The following is a 16,997-nucleotide window of genomic DNA, read 5'->3' as shown; positions in this document are numbered from 1 at the left end:
GCTTGTGAGTTTTTTTTTGTTTTGTTGGCACAACCACAACTGAATCCTCGGCTGGTTAGCTAGGGAACGTGAGAAGCGTGAGGCGTGCAGAGCGGCATGCATGCATGAACCGACTTGACCACCATATACTACTACACTAATACTTAAGCGAGAAGCTTCGTTTGTTTGGCATGAACCAAAACATGGTACTCTTTTTTTTTTGAGGGAAAAAAACATGGTACTCTTTGATTCGCAAGAATTTAATTTGCATGAATCATAGAGCTCTTTGATTCGCAAGAATTTAATTTGCATGAATCATAGAACTTTTCGATTCGCAAGAATTTAATTTGCATGAATCACAGAACTCTTCGATTTGCAGGAATTTAATTTGCATGCCCGACCCAATTTCCTACACCCATGACACCAAATCTCCCACTAATGCATTGAATTGAAGCCTGGAGATATCGCAGGGGTATCCGGATACCCCCACTCCCTCGCAAGGATCCAAAACCCATCGTCACGGTCATACTTCAGTTCCTAATTTGCGTAGCGCCACAGGTGCTGTCGCATTGCATGCCTCCAAACGCCATGAGTTTTCGCACTCGTCACAAGTTTTCAGTAAAAAAAAACACCCCCGACCCCCACCCCCCTCTCTCTGTAACAAGTAACAAAAATGTGAAAATTCCTGCGCGAGAAAAGACAGTTCTCCGAGCCGGAAGTTTCCTCAAGTGCACAAACCAACCTACTGAGCCCGAATTTTTCCATAAAATGGCAGAGAATAAATGAGCAGTAGGGCTAAAAAAAGAGGAAAATGAATGAGTAGGGAATTATTGGGAAATAACAGCAAGCGTAGGGTCATACCCCAATTCATCCACCCGCCGCCCCCGCTTTTCTCTCCCCTCCTCCTTCGGTGACCTCCCCCCCTTTGGAGTCTTTTGACCGTTGTTGCCCCTCCCCTCGCCTCTCTTCTCTCTCTTCCCCCCTCTGCCACTGCCACTGCCACCCACACTCCTCTCTCTCTCTCTCTCCCTCCCCACAAATCTTCCTTCGACCCCTTGTTGTTCTTGTACACACCCACCCAAGGGGTTTGAGAAGGTCCTCCTTCAACCTCAATCCCAGGTAACAGGTATAGACCTCCCTCACCTGATCCTATATTTAATCTCTTCTTGTGTAGGTTCGCATTGCCCTGCCCCTCCTTTTGTCCCCACCTTCCCTTTTGTTTTGTTTAATGTTGGCCATTGATGCGGTTGGATGAGAGGTTTCTCCTGTCCTGGGGCCAAAGTAGAGAGAGAAAGTGCTGCGTGCGTGTTTGTGTGCTCGAGAGAGAGAGAGAGAGAGAGATGTTCTTCGTCCCTAGAGAGAGAATTTCGTGATTCCCCTCTTTGAGCGCTCCAAGAACATGTACGTATCTATCTAGTAGTATGCGTATGCCCCTGGTTTCCTCTCTCTCCCCCTCCCTCTGCATCCCTCTCTCTGTTTTCCCCTGTCTTTGCTTCACCCACACTTCAGAATGATGTGTTCCTGTACTGTGCGCCTGATCTTTTTCCATGCGATTTTTATTTCGCCTGCTCTTTAATGTGGCCAGACGGGAATTCAGCGGCCGTTTCTTGTTTGGTTATTGCTGCTACAGCTGTGGTGCTCTGTTCTCTTCTTTTTTTTACTGCGACAGTTTTGATGTTCTCTTCTTTTCTACGCGAGATTTCGTCGTCTCCGCCTTCCCCTCCTGCATCAGAATCAGATGCCGTGTTCTAGTTTCTTTAGGTTCTGTAGCGGATAACGGAGGTAGTCTAATGCACTTCCCTGTTTTTTACTTTTATTTTCCCTTCAATTCTCCTTGCTTCATCTGGTTCTGAAAGTTTCAGAGCGAGAACTGCCTTGCCTCTGCAAGCGTTGTGTTTTTGGTTGGGGTCCGTAATTTATCCATCTGTTCCGTGCCCTGGTTAAGCAAGATGCAACGAGCACTGATGCGCCTGTGCTTTGTCCTGTCCAGCAAATCCTTAATTTTTCCATTCCCTTCCGTGGTTCCACTCGCAGGTTGGCAAGAGCGATTGAGCATTTCGTTGGGGGATTGGAACTACTAGTAGTACTCTTTCCCTTGTGGGCAGTTTACCAAGAGACAAGTGTTATTATTACCCATCATCATCTTCAGAGCTTTCTTGTAATTTTCTTCTTGTTACAGCATTTTTTTAACCTTTAGTCCGGAATGATGATATACGAGATAGAGTTGGGGTAGCACCAATTGAGGAGAAGCTTGTCCACCATCGTTTAAGATGGTTTGGGCATATTCAGCGCAGGCCTCCAGAAGCTCCAGTGCATAGCGGACGGCTAAAGCGTGCGGAGAATGTCAAGAGAGGGCGGGGTCGACCGATTTTGACATGGGAGGAGTCCGTTAAGAGAGACCTGAAGGATTGGAGTATCGACAAAGAGCTAGCTATGGACAGGGGTGCGTGGAAGCTTGCTATCCATGTGCCAGAGCCATGAGTTGGTTGCGAGATCTTATGGGTTTCACCTCTAGCCTACCCCAACTTGTTTGGGACTAAAGGCTTTGTTGTTGTTGTTGTTGTTGTTGCCAACTGCTTAAGCACCGGAAAATCAGCCCACCATGGAGCTGTGGGAATTTAGTCCATCCAGGGCCAACACTTCTGTTTGCCTGCGGTGTACAGTTGGGCACTTCTTCGGAGGCTGACCCCTCATTTCACCTTCAAGATATCTTTGCATTGTGTTTTTCTGGCTGCTTGTGATTTGTGGACGGTAAAAGATTGTTGTCTGTGCTGATTTCACTGCACGAAAAAAATGCTGTTTCGAATTCCAATGTTTCATTAGTTTTACCCAGCACCGTCCTGACTCTGTTACCTTCAGTGTACTGAACTGAATTCCAGTTTACTGAACTGAATCCCTATATCTTCAGTGTACTGGACTGAATTCCAGTTTCCCGTGGCCATGATTACGCAAGTAGGCAGTAGGACCGTTTATGTCTTGCTGGGCCAAGGGTTACATTCCTAACTTTCTTGCTTTTTTAGCCCTCGTTTAGGAGGAAGGAATGTCGCTGCTAGCTAACCGAAAAATGTGTAGGGTATGTTTTGTCAGTGGGGTATTTCATTTCCAAAGGGACGTCTTTCTGTGGTGTTGTAGCTCTCGCTGTCTTTTGAGAAGAGAATTTTTTGGGTCTTGTGAGAAGTAGCTGCATTTCATGTTTGATCCCAAGTAGTCAATCTCAACACTCCTGATTGATTGCCTGTTGCTGGTGATTAGCCTGTCTCTGAGTTCCCTTTTGATACACAATTTGATCGCTCATGCTTCTGAAATGTTTGGAATTTGCTACTGAATAAATGTATGGAATTCGCTTCTGAAATGTCTGAAATTTGCCTGATTGTAGGTTGGTACGAATCATCTTCCAATTCATTGGCTTGAGCTGCAATGCACAGGTTGCCAACAATTGACCACTGTACAGTATCAGGTAATTTCTGCACGTACACATGATACTTGGTTTATTGGAGCTGAAACTTACCTGTCGCATTCCTTTTTTGTGTTTTGACATGTTAAGACTCCGAAGTTCTGGCCCGGGCATGACATATTCCTGAAAACACAAGGCTCTGGAGACATGGGATGTGCTGCTTCCCGATTGGAAGATGAGGAGGCTGTCAAGATGTGCCGGGACAGGAGGGACTTCATCAAGCAGGCACTGGATCAGCGCAACCGTTTTGCGTCCTCTCACATCGCCTACATCGAATCCATGAAATGTGTCTCGATGGCCCTGCAGCGGTTCGTTGCTGGAGATGATCGGCACGAGCTCATTTTTGACCCATTCATTTCTCCTGTCAAGCAACAGAAGCCAGAGATGCTCGGCCTTCCTTATGGTTCGTATGAGAAGAGGACTGTTCATGTCGCGAAGTACTTGATGTCAGGACCAAACCCATCAGTGTCAGTTGAAGAGGCTCCACGGCCCGTGGAAACAATCCGTGTTGAGTCACATTACCCTGTGGATGGCTATGGTGGCACAGATAGATTCTTCCCAGCCAATTCCTCACCGATGAGGCCATCTTCTCACTATACACCTTATGACAGGCCAAGCTATGTAGCTCCATCACCCCAGGAACCAGTGAGGAATGCTTATTACATGCCACCTTATGACAGGCCAAGCTATGTAGCTCCATCACCGCAGGAACCAGTGAGGAATGCTCATTACATGCCACCTTATGAAAGGCCAAACTACGTACCTTCATCACCCCAGGATCCAGTGAAGAATTCTTCTTATTACATGCCACCTTATGCTCCATCACCCCAGGAGCCAGTGAGGAATTCTTATTACATGCCACCTTATGAGAAGCCAAACTACGTACCTCCATCACCCCAGGAGCCAGTGAGGAATTCCTCTTATTACACGCCACCTTATGACAGGCAAAGCTATCCACCTGCTCCACCCCAGGATCCAAGGAGGACATCTTTTTACGCATCTCATGACAGGCCAAACTACCCACCCTCATCACCCCAGGAACCAGAATCATCACCGTGGGACTCCTTCTGGAATCCATTCTCGTCGCTGGACAGCTATCCGTACCCGCGCCCTCGGAGTAGCTATGACAATGTGGTCACTGACGATGAATTGGCACGGTTACAGCGGGTAAGAGAGGAGGAAGGAATCCCAGAACTCGAAGAGGAAGACGATGAATGTCAAAAACATGAACAAATGCACAACAAAGAGGGGGAGGGGGAGGGGGAGGATGATGATGATGAAGAAGAATCTGATGAGGATGATGATGAAGAAGAAGAATCTGATGAATGTGAGCATTCAGATGACCAAAGATGTATGGCTTCTAACGAGGCTCGCCCAGGAAAATCTGAAGTCAATGTCAAGCAAGAACAAAAGGGACATCAATCCAAAGGTGTTCAATGCGCAGGCTCATCCGAGCCCCGAAATGCAGTAGATCATGAGATCAAGGCACATAAGAAAGAACTAATGAGGAACAAAGTAGCAAATGCAGAAGAAACCCCAGGTTTCACTGTTTATCTGAACCGAAGGCCAACGAGTTTGGTCGAGGCTATGAAAGATATTGACAGTCAGTTTTTGGGGATCTGTAGCGCTGCTCAGGAAGTCTCACGGATGCTGGAGGCAAGTCGAGCTCAATACTCAACCTCAAATGATCTCTCTGGTACCACTTTTATAAACCAATACTGAAGTTATTATTTAAAATGTTTCAGATTTCAGTCGCTGAACTTCCTCATGATTTTTTTAATGCAGTAAAGATGCTAAACCCAGTCGCACTTTTGCGATCTGCATCAATTCGATCATCATCTTCCCGCTTCCTTCTTGCTTCCTCTGGCTCAATAGATGATCTTTTTGACAATGATACAAGCAGCTGTTACTCTGAAGAATCTTGCAGCACAATGTCTGGAAGTCATCACTCCACTCTGGATAGACTGTATACATGGGAGAAGAAATTGTACAAAGAAGTAAAGGTATGGTCTTTGTCACCGTCACGAACCTATACCAACAGGTCAGTAGAACCGACTAGCGGAAGTCATGCTTGCGTTTGTCACTTGTAGGTGGGTGAGCGGTTAAGACTTGAGTATGAGAAGAGGATGGCACATTTGCGGAACCAGGATGTGAAAGGGGAGGAGCCTTCTTCTGTCGATAAGACTCGTTCAGCGTTGAGAAGCTTACAAACTCGGATGAAGGTGTCAATACAAACTGTTCAGTCAATATCAAGAAGAATTGAAGTTCTAAGAGACGAGGAGTTGCACCCTCAACTTATGGAGCTTATCCAAGGGTATGCTTCTGCTCACCATTGAGAAGTTTTAGTACTCCCTCCATTTTTATAAGCCAACATTTCATAAATAATATGTTAATTGGTCAAACAATGGGCATAATCCAATCAAGTAAGAGTAGATGATGGCTAGCCAGGCAGTCACGACTTAAAATGCCACAGTTCCTATACTTGGAATTTACTGATGATATGATATGGCTAAAATTTTCAGCAAACAAAGGGTGAATAGCTGTTGGGTTATTGATCATAGTAGGCATGCTGATGTAGGAATGCACGTGAATTTAAGGGATCTTGCCTGATCGTAGCCTTCGATAATAACAGAGCTGTTGTTGCATTGTGCAGACTGTCGCGGATGTGGCGAGCCATGGCTGAACGCCACGAGGCTCAGAAGCGGACCATCGACGACGCCAAGCTTCTCTTTCTCCAACACCGCGCATCGGCGGCGACCACCGTGGCTCTCGGTCCTCCGGAGGCGACGACGCCGCCTCCCGCCGCCGTCGCGCTCGAGTGCGAGGTGCGAGCCTGGCGCGGAGCCCTGGACGCCTGGCTGTCGGCGCAGCGCGCGTACACGCGCGCTCTGGCCGCCTGGGCACGACGCTGCCTGGGCATTGGCGCGGACGCCGCCACGCCGCGCACGGTGCCGCCGGCATTCCTAGTGTGCATGGAGTGGGGGCTCGCCGTCGAAGCGGCGTCGGAGGCGCGGGTGATGGACGGGCTGGACTTCTTCGTGGCCGGCGTCGGGTCGGTGTGCTCGGGAGCTGCCGCGGGCATGGAGGGCATGGCGGGGCGCGTGCTGTGCGCCGGCTTGGGAGCCGTCACCGGCGCCATGGCCGAGTTCGCCGCGGCATCGGCGGACGGGTACGACGCCGCGGTGTCGGCGGCGGTGGCCGCGCGCGCGCCGGAGGGCGTGGAGGAGGAAAACGCGGGAGGACCGCCGCAACAGTAGGAACTTCCGCAAAACCGTGGATACTTTTTTTTTTTGGAGTTGGAACCGTGCCGTTACATGTAGCTAGGAAGTCGAAGCATGCAGTCACATGTGTAATTTTGTAGCTAAAGATGCAATTGCATGGCTGATTATTGGGAGGAATGGTTGCCCCAGTTTATACTAGCAGCAGTAGCAGTGTTACCTTAGTACCTTACCCCTGGTGGTTTTCGTCGTATTGAAGTCTGAATGGTTTGTGGTATTCTGATTTTCTTTTCTACTGTATAAGTGCGACGTTAAGCAGTTTAGAACATTTTTAGATTAGTTTAGAGCATCCGCGGAGGTTGCGTGAACGGTTAGGAGCGGCAAATATTTAGAAGGGTGTGGAGTCAACTCAATTGAGATTTAACCAAGTCTCAGTCAAGTGACAGAAGATATAAAAAAGAAAGAGAGAGAAATTCAAAGAAATTTTTGCATGAATCTCCATGTAATATCTCGAGAATATAGCATGGATTGAGATTTAACAATCCCGATAATAGAATTGCACGATTGCAAGTTCAATCCCGTGGCGGAGGTGATGATCATGGCTGGCCCCCCTAGCATCCTAGGTTTCTCATGCATTGTGGCGACCTTGCAGGAATCCACCATAGCCAATCTAGGGAAGGACATCCCGCCCTCTCCTATGTCGGAGTAGTGCCCTAGGGTTAGAAAATCTTCGCACACGGCGAGTGTGCGTCACCTTGGCTGCATCTCTATCGGCAACATCGAATTCACGGGTAGCGGGATAGTGGAAGCCTCGACAAAGAACATAGGACCTAACCCAGCAACAAAGATGATGCTCTTCTCCAAAGGATGGAGATCACGGAAGAGGAAAGGGAGGTGGTGGATCTCTTGGGACTAATCGGAACGCCCACATGTGAGATGCTTTGGGCGATGATTCTTAGGGTTTGTGTCTGAGCTTCCTTCAGCCATACGATACTTTTCACCGCCTTGCAAGTGGCTGGGGGTGCTCAAAGCAGGTCAAATTCAGGCCCTTGGATGACTACACAATCATAACTGAGTTTCTATGCTTTGGTAAGTGGAATATTGCAATGCATGAGGACAGTGGTTGTTCAGGCACCAGCCGATGATCATTGAAGAGTATGATGGGCTCATTACAGGGTTTAGTTCAATTCAAATAAAACATATATATTTACCCCTATGAGGGGGCTTAGGCAAGGGGATCCCCTGTCGCCTTGTCTGTTCTTGATTTTGTGGTGAGGGTTTTATTTAGTTTTCTAGCACATGAGGAGGAGATTGGCGGTATCCAAGGGCTTAGGGTGTGCCATAGTGCACCATCAGTTTCACGCTTGTTATTTTCTTATGACTTCCTAATCTTGATGAGAGCGGATGCGTCGAATGCCACGACACTCCCGAATGCTCTAGATATGTATCGTGCAAGCTTTGGGTAGTTGGTCCACAATGCAAAGACCATTGTTTTTTTCCAGCCCTAAGAGATGAGGTATGTGCATAGCTTGACACTGGCTCAGAGGCATTGACTGATAAGTATTTGAGATTACCACCATTTTGACCGTAGTGATTGCTTCCAACATCTTTTTGATAGAGTCTGGGCACTTAACAATGGTTGGCTATCAAAGATGTTATCTCTTCGCTGTGGGGGGGGGGATGTTATCTTTTAGTTGGAAAGAGATACTTCTGAAGGTAGTTGCATAGGCAATCCTAGTCTATGCTAACTGTTTTTAATATCTTGAAGAATACATGTCAGGTTGTGTGTGATGCTATTGCTAGATTCTGGTGGGGGTGGCACTCAAGGTAAACGAAAACTGCATTGGAAGGCGCGGTGGAAAATGTGTGTTCCAAAAAATAAAGGTGGCATGGGGTTTGAAGATTTACATTGTTTCAAAAAAGCAATGCTAGCAAAACAGTGTTGGAGATTATTGTTTGAACCATAATCACCATGTTCTCAGGTCTTCAAGCTAAGTATTACCTGGATTAGGACTTATGTAAGGCTATGTTGAAGAACGAATCGTCATACACATGGCGGAGCATTCTATTTGGTTTGAAAACTCTTAAGCATGGAGCTAATGGCGACTTCGAGATGGTGCGACGATTAATTTTTGGAAGGACGATGGACCCCAATGAGCCATGATCACAAGATAATTACTCATGGGGGCGGTGTTTGTTACAGACAATTCATGACTTAATTGATCCAATTTTAGGGAACTAGGATGAGCAAATGATCAAGGATAATTTTGGCCAGTTGACGTTGTGATAATTCTTCAAATCCCTCTACCTTCACATGGTCAATCAAACTTTATTGCATGGCAATTTACCAAGTCAAGATGCTTCACCATGTGGCTTGGAGGAAAAATATAGATCGAGGGCCATACTTAATGTGGGAGAAGGAAGGATGGGTCCACATCTGGTTTGGAAGTTTTTCTGGGGAAGACATGTATCCTCGAAAGTTCATATTTTCAACTGAAGGGTTTTGCGCGACATAGTTCCGTGGTGTTGGACGTTGGCGAATCAACGTATTAAACTCCAGTTGCCTATACAGTCTGTTGTACTGATCGGGAGGATCTCTGGCACATGGTTTTTATTTGTGACAGAGCTACGGAGGTGTGGGAGGAACCTGGTCTTAGGGACTATACTGAATCAGTTGTTGTTCAAGAGCTATCTGGGGAATGATCCTTGAAGAGTTGGTATGTGTTGAGCTCCCAGCAGGAACGGGCATCCCAATTGTAATGTAATTCATAGTATCATGGTGGCATGATGGTACATCTAGTGGGATTGTTGCAAATCACCCATGAGGTAAAAATGCCCCCTGTACGATAGGCTTTAAGCATCAAGGGGATTGTGGTGAATGCGTTAGCAACATAGGTAAAGGAACCAACGAGGCAAATGAAGTGGATTGGACCGACTTCACGAACTATAAAACTGAATGTTGATGCTAGCTTCCATCCGGAGTCTGGTGCGGCGGGAGCTTTGCTTTGGGACTCAAATGAGAAGTTCATTACTGCATATTGTTTACATTAGGAGTTCTCCATGGATGCCTTGATGGAGGCTTTCATGTTGTTCGAGGGGCTGCGCTTGGTAGATGAGTTGAGGATTTTACTCGGTGGTGGTAGAATATGACTGAATGGAGATTGTGCATGCCATCCTAGATCCTTCAGAGTGCCGTGCTTCGGGGTCAATGGTGATCGATGATTTCCCTACATTGTTGACTTCTTTTGGCAAGGCAACGATTGCACATTGTGCCCGAGAGAGCAATGTTGTTGCACATTCACTAGCTCGAGCAAGTTATAAAGAGAAACTTTCAAAGGAACGACGTGAACATCCTCCTGACATTATAATCCCATCTCTTGCAACAAACATGGCTATTGTTTAATTAAGGCTGACATAGTTAAAAAACGCATGATTTTAGCAATCTAGAAAACTCAATTTGGAATTTACCTTTAAGATCTAAGCCCAGGAAAATTCTTAGCTATGCTTTGGCTTGGCTAAGATAATTGTGATAGATTGAGTGTAATTTTAGAGAGGGAATCTTGTCAAAGGTGTGGTTTGAAGCAAGAACTTACTTGGTTTTAATGGCGGACTCAGAGATTGAGGTTAGCCAGGGCAAGGACGATGACAATGCTTGATAGCTTTGCAGTCGCTAGTGATGAGTAGGTGAGGTAGCTTGCTTCGTTGAATAACCTGACAATAACCCTTGTTTGCCCCAATCTTGGGTCGGCCACTGCTTGATTGGTTAAACTTTGTACCGTTACATCTTTTGCAATGGAACCTGGCCAAATGGCTATAATGCCATATGAAGAGAAACCTGGTTAAAATTTCCAAATTTATTGAGTGTGTCAATGTGTTTTACAATATATGGTTAGAAACTAGACAACCTAATTCTACACAAATATGAATTTATAGGAGTGGCTCCAAACAAGGCCCACATAGATCTTGTTGAAGCTGTAACACCCTCTAGAGTTGCTTATACCATATTTGAGACTTTAGACCGGGAGTTCCATGAAAAAAGTTTATAAGAATCCTTCTAATGGAAGACTGCAGAATTCTATGATTCTTTTATTTTGATACCAAAATGAAGTAAGCTAAGTCATATAATCATTTTTCCTGAACTAGCAGGAGAGCTACATGTCAATTCATTATGAGAGGAAAATGATACATTGGCAAAGAAGGCACGTACCATACAACACCAAAGAGGCACAACCCAAAAGGAAGAATCTAAACAACCTAAGGATCAAGATCCACAAGCAAGAGATGACCAAACCCAACCTAAGGTAGAGCAAAAGTATGCCATACAACATGAAAAGCGATAAACATCTGATGCAAGAGCCTGAACACTGGTCAACTACAACACGACCTAAACACCCACGATGACCTACGGCGACAATGACTTAGGTAGACAAGCACCATAAGGACCAAACAACAACCAACCATAAGACAACACTTCTTGCAAAATCTATGGCCATTCCAATGCTACAAGATCGGACTTTACCAAAGCCATAGAAGAGGGGCCGAGGAGGTGGACAAGAACCAAATGGTGGGGAGCAAGAGCACAGGAAAGTACCGGTGATGAAAACCATCACGACCGATGACCTGAATCGGGAATTGCCGCACAATCTGAGGAAGATATGAAACAGAAAATGGCGTCTACACCATCACAAACAAGAAGCCTTCAAGCATAAGTGACCAATTACCAAATCCAAAATTCACTAGCGACGGGAGACGAGCTGACAATTAATGACCAAATCAGCGACATAATCAACGGGGAGGAAAATCAAACGACGGAATCCCACTCACTACTGGCCGGAGACGAGCCACAAGGAGGAAGAACTGCCAGATCTGGCAGAACCTCCGCCAGATCTGGTAGAACCCCCACCAGATCTGACAGAACCTCCACCAAATCTAGCAAGTAAAGACCGAGACAATAGGCTAGGGGGAGGGGCGAGGAAACATATGCACACCTGAATCGACCTGATGCAGCATGCATTGCATCTAAACATGACCGCTGGAAAGCCATCGAAGCAACACAAGGCAACCACGCTTAGCTAGAACATATACACCCAAACGACTAGAAGAAGCAACCAATGGAAGATGTCCCTCCGCTGCCATCCTTGGTGGCCACGTGGGCTTTCCCACCGACAAGGCGGCGGTGAGAAGGAAGTGGTGGTGGCGGAGGCCTGGCGGCTAGGGTTAGGTTTGCTGCCCCTCACCCATGGGGAGCGACACGGGGTTCGGGGACGAAGGTGTCAAATAATTATAGCCAACAAATAGTCATTGATAGTGGGACCTTAGAAGTAAATTTGTATGAGATTGAACAAAATGAGCCCACGGTGTGAAATAAGGGGGAGAGGACAACGTGGCGCTACTAGAGGCATCAGATTGATCGAGATCGTCGTCGTGATTAAAAAAGTACATATTGTCAGCTTGGGCATTTAAGTGGAAGCTGGTTTTTCCCGGAATATTTTTTAGGGCAATTTGTCCAGAATAGATGCTTGTGGAGTGTTAGATCTTGGTCGGACTGCTGAGAAAAGAAGGAATCGAGGGATGCGAATGGTGTCCCATATTCGACAACTGATGCGTCTCCTACGTATCTATAATTTATGAAGTATTCATGCCAAGTTTAAAATAGTTCTATATGAATTTGGTATGATTTGATTAGAACTAATCCGGACTGACGCTTTTTTCAGCAGAACTACCGTGGTGTTGTTTTTTTTGTAGAAATAAAAGTTCTTGGAATGCGATGAAAATCAACTGAGAATTTTTCTGTAAAATATAAAAAATACTGGAACAAAAATCTACCGGAGGGGAGTCCCGTGGGCCCCATGAGGTGGGGGTCACGCCCACCCCCCTGGGGCGCACCCCTGTGCCTCGTGGACTTCCCGTGGGGGCCCCTGACTTGTCCTCGACGCCAACCTCTCCTATAAATGCCCAAACCTCCTGAAAATAACCTAGATCGGAAGTTCCGCCGCCGCAAGCCTCTGTAGCCATGAGAAATCCATCTAGGCCCTCTCTGGCACCCTGCCGGAGGGGGCCATCATAACCGGAGGCTATGGAGGAGGATCCCGGAGGGGCCATCATCACCATGAAGGCCAATGACCAGAGGGAGAACCTCTCCCCATCCAGGGGGAGGCCATGGAGGAGGAAGCACAAGGGGGAGAACCTCTCCTCCTCCTCTCTCGATGGCACCGGAGTGCCATCGGGAGGGGAATCATCGCCGCGGTGATCGTCTTCATCAACATTACCGTCATCATCACCATCCTCATCTCTTTTACGCGGTCCACTCTCCCGCGCTCCGCTATAATCCCTACTTGAACATGGTTCTTTATGCCACATATTATTATCCAATGATGTGTTGCCATCCTATGATGTTTTGAGTAGATATCCTTTGTCTTTGGGTGGATTGATGATCTAGATCGGTATGAGTTGTATGTTTTTTTGGTGCTCTCCTATTGTGCCCTCCGTGTCGCGCAAGCGTGAGGGATTCCCGCTGTAGGGTGTTGCAATACGTTCATGATTCGCTTATAGTGGGTTGCTTGAGTGACAAAATCATAAACCCGAGTAAGGGGGTTGTTGCGTATGGGATAAATGCGACTTGATGCTTTAATGCTATGGTTGGGTTTTACCTTAATGATCTTTAGTAGTTGTGGATGCTTGCTAGAGTTCCAATCATAAGTGCATATGATCCAAGAAGAGCAAGTATGTTAGCTTATGCCTCTCCCTCATATGAAATTGCAATGACGACCACCCGTCTTGTTAACGATTGCCTAGGATAATTCCGCACACCGACCCATCATTATTCCACACTCGCTATTTATAATATTTAGTAATATATTCTAACTTTATGATAACAACACTTACTTTCATATTTTTGCTCTCCGATATCATGCAAAGTTATCCTCTTCATACCCACAACGTAGTTTTATTTCTCGTTTCTAGTTGGAAGCAAACGTTCGGTGTACGTAGAGTCATATCAGTGGCAGATAGGACTTGAGAGAATATTGATCTTACCTTTAGCTCCTTGTGGGTTCAACGCTCCATACTTATCACTATCACCTTTGGGAATTGCTATGATGATTCCCTGCACTTGGGGATTATCAACAACATGTTTTTAGGCAAATATTGGATGTCACGTAACGCACACACACAAACTGAGTATTGGCATCTACATCCGCAAACAGCAAATCCGGGCCCTCAAACGCCCATGGACCCGCCCTGGGCGTGTTCGTGAAAATGACCGGCCACACCTGAAATTTGATACCTTATACTTGAAACCTTAAATCCATACAAATCATGAAAAATAGGAAAACTTACGTACTACATAGATCATATAATCTACATTACCCTAGCCCTCATCGGAGATGCCCACGATCTTCGTGCCTGGCTCTGGTGGCAATTGTAACTCCATCTCCCGTGGCTCCTCCGCATCGGCCTTCACGTCTAGTCGGTTGCTGCCCATTCTTATCGGATGAATCGACGATTGGTATCGACATAGGCCTCATCCTGGATGGACTCTAGAATGGCATGCTACTCCTACATGTCCGCTACTTGGGCGACCATGAACTCTTCTATGGTGTCCTCCATGTCGAAGCACGCAATCCGCCCCGGTGTCAGAGCTAAATCAGGCAGATCTCAGGTAGGGGGTCCCGAGCTGGTGATCTTGTCTTGATGGTAACAAGAAGTAGAGAGACACAATATTTACCCAGGTTTGAGCCCGAAGAGTTAAACGCTACGTCCTGCTTGTATTGTATTGATTGTGGATGGGTAAAGTACAGGATGATCTACCTGGAGATCGTATGAATGAATCTAACCTCGCCCCTATAGACAAAAACCATCAGCTTATATAGGGATCGAGGGGTACCTAGGGTTACACATGGGTCAGTTGCATCTAGAGATAAACATGCCAAATGTTTGAATATGCCTTTAAGTATACGCTATGTCTTCGAAGGATTCCATCTTGAGTACGCCAAGAGCCATAGCTTACATGGCCCATTCTTCGGTTGTTGGTGGTCCTCGGCCCGACCCATGAATGACAGGCTGATGTGGTGAGTATCTCCTCATTCAGGACACCTTCAATAGCCCTTGAACTAGTCTTCAAGCCGAGGACCGTGAATGACTCCTCGATACAACTTATTCTTAGTGTCTTCAGTTTCATAGGCGAGTTCGATCTTCCAAATAGACTCCATATTTGAGGAATCCTCGGGATCCAAAGCCCTCTCTATCCTTCCATGTTCGGCTTCCTCTTTTACTGCATTCATGGGTAAACCCGAGTAATGATATACTCTAGGTAATCATGGTGTCTTTTAACAAGGCCCTTTATGAAAATAGTGTATTTCTTTATTGGATCCAAAGACACCTTTAGATTAATGACAAATGATTGTCATGTGAGAGTATTGGGCCAATTGGTTTATACCACGACTTACCAAAATTTGAACCACCACCTCTTACTGTAGAATCGAGAGGTCCCATCCATTGTCATTAAGCCGAATTTACCACGGCTCGAGGCCGTTTCCATTCACATCCCATCGATAAAGGGATCATGCTCCAGATTTTTGGCAACATCATAAACAAGATCCCTTGAGCCGTGACTACATGTTGTATCAGGAACTGGCGGATTAATTGTGCGGTGTGGTTCCCCTTGGTATTGTTATAGGGCTATAAGAAGGGAATGGGTGAATCCAATTCACCGCACGCTTCCTCCTTTGATCCATCGCTCCAAACTCCCAAGCTCCAACACCAGGATACCGATGACTCACACCACTTCCCCTCTCCAAAAACCCGTCCCCACAAAGATGGTCGGCATGGGGAAAGGTACCACCACTCAGGCGACCAAGGAGAAGGCAGCAAGCAAGGGAGGGCTATGGATGCCTTGCATTATCACGATGGGGAACATTACAGAGCTGCGAGCGAGCGGCTACCTCCCTCCTCAGGGAGTGGTCAAATGTCGCCCCCTTGTTGGTAGTGAGATCTGCTCGGCCTCCCAGATTTGAGATCCTCGGGAGGGCGAGTGGGTTGTGTTTGTCTCCCACCTCATCCGAGGACTGGGATTTTCCATCCACCCTTGGCCTATTGTATTTTTACAAGCTCCAATTCCACCATCTACCCCCAACTCCATCCCCAGCCACCTTTATTACTTTTTGCGAGGCCTTCCTCCGCATTGAGCCCCACTTTGAGCTTAGGCTGAAGCTGTTCTGCGTCAAACTGCAAAGCAACAGCCTCAAACTGATGGAGTGCAGAGGCGCGATGATTAGCAAGCTCAACACCACCTCCTGGCTGAAAGGTAAATTCATCGAGATGGTGAAGCTGTGGTAGCATCAAAATGGTTCTATGTGACCAACATGTCATTAGGGGGCCAGGAGGGGGTCCCTGCTTTCTCAGTCGCACATCTGAGGAGGCTGCACTCTTGGACCTCTAAGGCCCTTGATTGGGGGAACCAGGAGGAGGTGGTCGAGCTCCAGAACCGAGTGAAGGCCATCGTCGATGGGGGCGTTACTCCGGTGGATGATCCACGTGATGCTCCATTGTGGGGTCCATCCCCTTCAAGCCCGTGCATCTCCATGATGGAGGTATACACCAAGGGGTGAGGACACGGTATTCCAAAACTTTTTCTGAGGAAAGGACCTAGGCGGGATGTTGAAGATCCTATTAAAAACCAAGGAAAACAAGTTCCAGACTGAGAAGGATGGCATCGGCTACGACCAAGAACGCCTCACCACCGAAGTAAAATTTATGTTTAATGCGTTAATCTACTACTTAAGCTTCCATTACATCCTTTAATGGAATGGTTGTCTTTAGATGTTTCGATTTTGCAGGATTGGCGCAAACACGCCAAGGCGATCAAGTGCCCGACACCTCAATAGGAAGAATCCATGAATATTATGCTAGAGGGGTTGCTGGCCAAAGACTCCTATGAGGTCTCAGTCATGACCAAAAAGAAGAAGGGGACAAAGAATACTAGGGCAAGGAACCTGACCATCCGAGGTAGTACCTTGGATGTTCTTCAAGAGAGCCAGCAGGACTTGGAGTCCAACTCCAGCTCCGACCAATGGAAGAATCCAGCGGGGTCCACTCCTCCCAAGGTGGGAAGAGGGAGAGGGTGACATTCGAGGATGTCGAGGAGTTGGCTCCTCCTCGGATCTACAAGCGTCCGAGAAAAGCCCATGCGACCCCGACAGGCCAATCATCGGCACCAGTTGAGAAAATTAGCTCAAATCCTTCGAGGACTCGTCCTCGTGACCATCCATCTGCCCACAGGTGAGTAGTTTTACATACTTACTCCGATCAGTAAGGCGACTAAATCATAAACTTCATATTCCTCATTT

At 46.8% G+C, this 16,997-nt stretch overlaps 1 protein-coding gene across 3 annotated transcripts; it reads left to right on the top strand.

Moving 5' to 3' along the window:
• The first annotated feature begins 917 nt into the window (after positions 1 to 917).
• LOC119330050 (protein ROLLING AND ERECT LEAF 2-like) lies at positions 918 to 6,939 on the top strand. Of its 3 annotated transcripts, none has more exons than XM_037603159.1 (6): positions 918 to 1,098; positions 3,356 to 3,436; positions 3,524 to 5,129; positions 5,219 to 5,436; positions 5,524 to 5,747; positions 6,087 to 6,939. In XM_037603159.1, exons 3-6 carry the CDS (start codon positions 3,581 to 3,583, stop codon positions 6,688 to 6,690), a joined length of 2,595 nt encoding a protein of 864 aa, XP_037459056.1. In that variant the 5' UTR covers positions 918 to 1,098; positions 3,356 to 3,436; positions 3,524 to 3,580; the 3' UTR covers positions 6,691 to 6,939. The 3 variants fall into 3 exon arrangements, with proteins under 3 accessions (XP_037459056.1, XP_037459054.1, XP_037459055.1); XM_037603157.1 differs by having other exon boundaries at positions 918 to 1,105; XM_037603158.1 differs by lacking the exon at positions 918 to 1,098 and adding an exon at positions 1,128 to 1,380.
• The last annotated feature ends 10,058 nt before the right edge of the window (positions 6,940 to 16,997 follow it).

This window comes from Triticum dicoccoides, chromosome 7A (assembly GCF_002162155.2).
Source record: "Triticum dicoccoides isolate Atlit2015 ecotype Zavitan chromosome 7A, WEW_v2.0, whole genome shotgun sequence".
Classification (NCBI taxonomy): Eukaryota; Viridiplantae; Streptophyta; class Magnoliopsida; order Poales; family Poaceae; genus Triticum; species Triticum dicoccoides.
Note: the sequence above shows the minus strand (reverse complement) of the source record. Positions and strands in the feature narration are given on the sequence as shown.